At 49.1% G+C, this 2,500-nt stretch overlaps 1 protein-coding gene across 1 annotated transcript in view; it reads left to right on the top strand.

The window, feature by feature from the left end:
- ints9 (integrator complex subunit 9) overlaps positions 1-2,500 on the top strand; it is an 18,310-nt gene that overhangs the window by 9,043 nt on the left and 6,767 nt on the right. The window contains exons 15-16 of the mRNA XM_062550533.1: positions 350-448; positions 1,744-1,881. Coding sequence (XP_062406517.1) covers positions 350-448; positions 1,744-1,881 — 237 coding nt within the window. The remainder of the gene's footprint in view (positions 1-349; positions 449-1,743; positions 1,882-2,500) is intronic.

Below are 2,500 nucleotides of genomic sequence, written 5' to 3'. Positions count from 1 at the left end.
AGAAACTGAAGGGGAAAAAAGAAAGAGAGTGAATATGTGAAGGACAGCTGAATGTGAACGGAGAGAGAGAGAGAAAGAGAGCCCCTGTTGTGTGTCCAGCCCGCACTCCTCTGTACTGGACATAACGTGTGTGTGTGTGTGTGTGTGTGTGTGTGTGTGTGTGTGTGAATTGCGGGGGGGTCAGCAGTGTGATGGTCAGGCCGTGTTGAGGCATGGCCGCACTATTGACTTATTGAGCATGTGGCAAGGACACGCCTTGTCCATTCTGCCCAAATCAGCAGTGGCTTATGGGTAGATTTCCCAAAGCTTTAACCCCCCCTCACCCCCCCTCCCCCTGCCATCCCAACAGCTCGCCAAGTCCCTGGTGCCCAGCGAGATTAAGCCGGGCATCTCCGTGGCAACTGTATCGGCAGTTCTGCATTCCAAGGACAACAAGCACATCCTTCAGGTGGGTGTGTTTGACGGAATCGTCTTTTTTTTTTCTAAGATTGATTGCTTTGTTACTGTGTGAGTCAGCAGTGTGTGTGTGTGTGTGTGTGTGTGTGTCTTCATTTTGAGGCACTGCATAGTCTGCATCCTTAAACACCTCTGGTTTGGTTTTACTCTCTCTGTCCCCAATACAGACTCACTATAGACACATAACACGCTCACACTCTCCACCCCTCTCTCTCTAGGTTGCTAACTGGGTCCCTAAACAGCCTGTGTGTGTGTGTGTATGTGTGTGTGTGTCTGTGTGTGTCAGTGTCATGTAATCGCTTCCCTCAGATGCTTTAATAATTTTTTCATTGAGTGTTGAGTGTATTTGGCTGCTTGCAGTTAGAAACTGTGTGCGCGTGTGTGTGTGCGCGTGTGTGCGTGTGTGTGCGTGCGTGCGTGCGTGCGTCACACCTGTGCACAGCACTATTTATCTGTCTTGGTCAGCACCAGGAAGTGCTTGTGCTAGCAGCTCTCAGCATCTCCTGATGTTATCTCCGTCTCTAATCGTGTACATCTTCCCTCATTGTGCACCTGTGTTTGTGTGGTTCTGTCTAACTCTGTCATGAGTGCTGTTTACATGTCTTGATATCTGACATCTTCATCTCTGACTGACTATCTGGTGCTGTAGAGCCATCTCCCTGCATTAATCTACATGTAAAGACTAAGAGGGTGTGTGCGTGTGTGTGTGTGTGTGTGTGTGTGTGTGTGTGTGTGTGTGAAAAGGAAGGAAAAGCAACACTTTAAAATAAATTAGATCTCATTAGTTATATGTGTGTGTGTGTGTGTGTGTGTGTGTGTGTGTGTGTTTGAAACATGTCCTTGCCATGTTAGTGTGCTACTGTCGGTGTGTATCTCAGAAGGAAAACAATATTTTAAATGAGATCTCACCCATTTCTCCTGAATACCCATCAGGGGAAATAAGGATACTGTAGGTGGAGAAGAAGAGCTCACCTGTAAAATAGGCCTGCTGTTGTCTCATCCAAGTTGAATTTAAGTTTAAGTTAAGATCTGCTCTGCTCAATCTATTCGTATCTCTCCTAAAGGGGGTTAAGGGGGGTTAGGAGAAGTAGGTGAGATCTCAGTAAGAGCTGATTTATTTCTTGCAAGACAAAGCATTTTTGAGACCCAAGCCCATGTCTGTGTTTGTGTCCTGTTTTGGCCATACTTTTTTTTGTGCGCGTCCGTGCGTGCATTCGTATGCCATGTTTGTATTTTGTGTGTGCATAGGCCATATTCATTATTAATTCTGTGTATGTGTGTGTGTAGCCCGTACCGAAGCCGGTCCCGGTGCCCCCCACTAAGAAGCGTAAGCGTGTCCAGGAGGAGCCCCCCGAGCGCCTGGCCCCCAAGCCCCTCCTGAACGGAGCCGTGCCCCTCGACCCCTTCCTGGCCACCCTGCACAAGGTGAGGAGCCCAGCACAGCACAGCACAGCACAGCACAGCACAGCACAGCACAGCACAGCACAGCACAGCACAGCACAGCACCGCACCGCACCGCACCGCACAGCACCGCACAGCACAGCACAGCCGGGCAGACAACAGCGCTCCAGTAAGGGTCAGATCTCTCTGAGTGGCTTATGGCTAATCTGGAAATACATACCACCAAAACAGGACGTGACATACTAGACATGCCCCATTGATCTGCCAATCTACAGCATGGACAGCCAAGCAGGGCACTACTACACGACATGCCCACTTTGCTGACCATCCTTGCAAATCAGATGTGATCCATAGTTTGTCCAAGGTCAACACATTTCCAAGGTCAACACATTTACTGCACTATGAACTATACACAGGCTCCTACGGCCTGCAATGCCATATGCCACTCAGAGATCTTGATCAGTCCCAGCTTCAGCCAGAGAGGTGCTGTCTATCCTTGCAGTGTGTGTGTGTGTGTGTGTGTGTGTGGGTGTGGGTGGGTGGGTGGGTGACTATGTGTGTGTCTGACTCGATTGCCCAAAGGGGTAGAAGTTTGTGTAAGAGAGCCGCTATCTTGGTGTCAGTTTTGATGATGATGATAGTA

Source organism: Sardina pilchardus, chromosome 12 (assembly GCF_963854185.1).
Source record: "Sardina pilchardus chromosome 12, fSarPil1.1, whole genome shotgun sequence".
NCBI classification, from domain to species: Eukaryota; Metazoa; Chordata; class Actinopteri; order Clupeiformes; family Clupeidae; genus Sardina; species Sardina pilchardus.
Note: the sequence above shows the minus strand (reverse complement) of the source record. Positions and strands in the feature narration are given on the sequence as shown.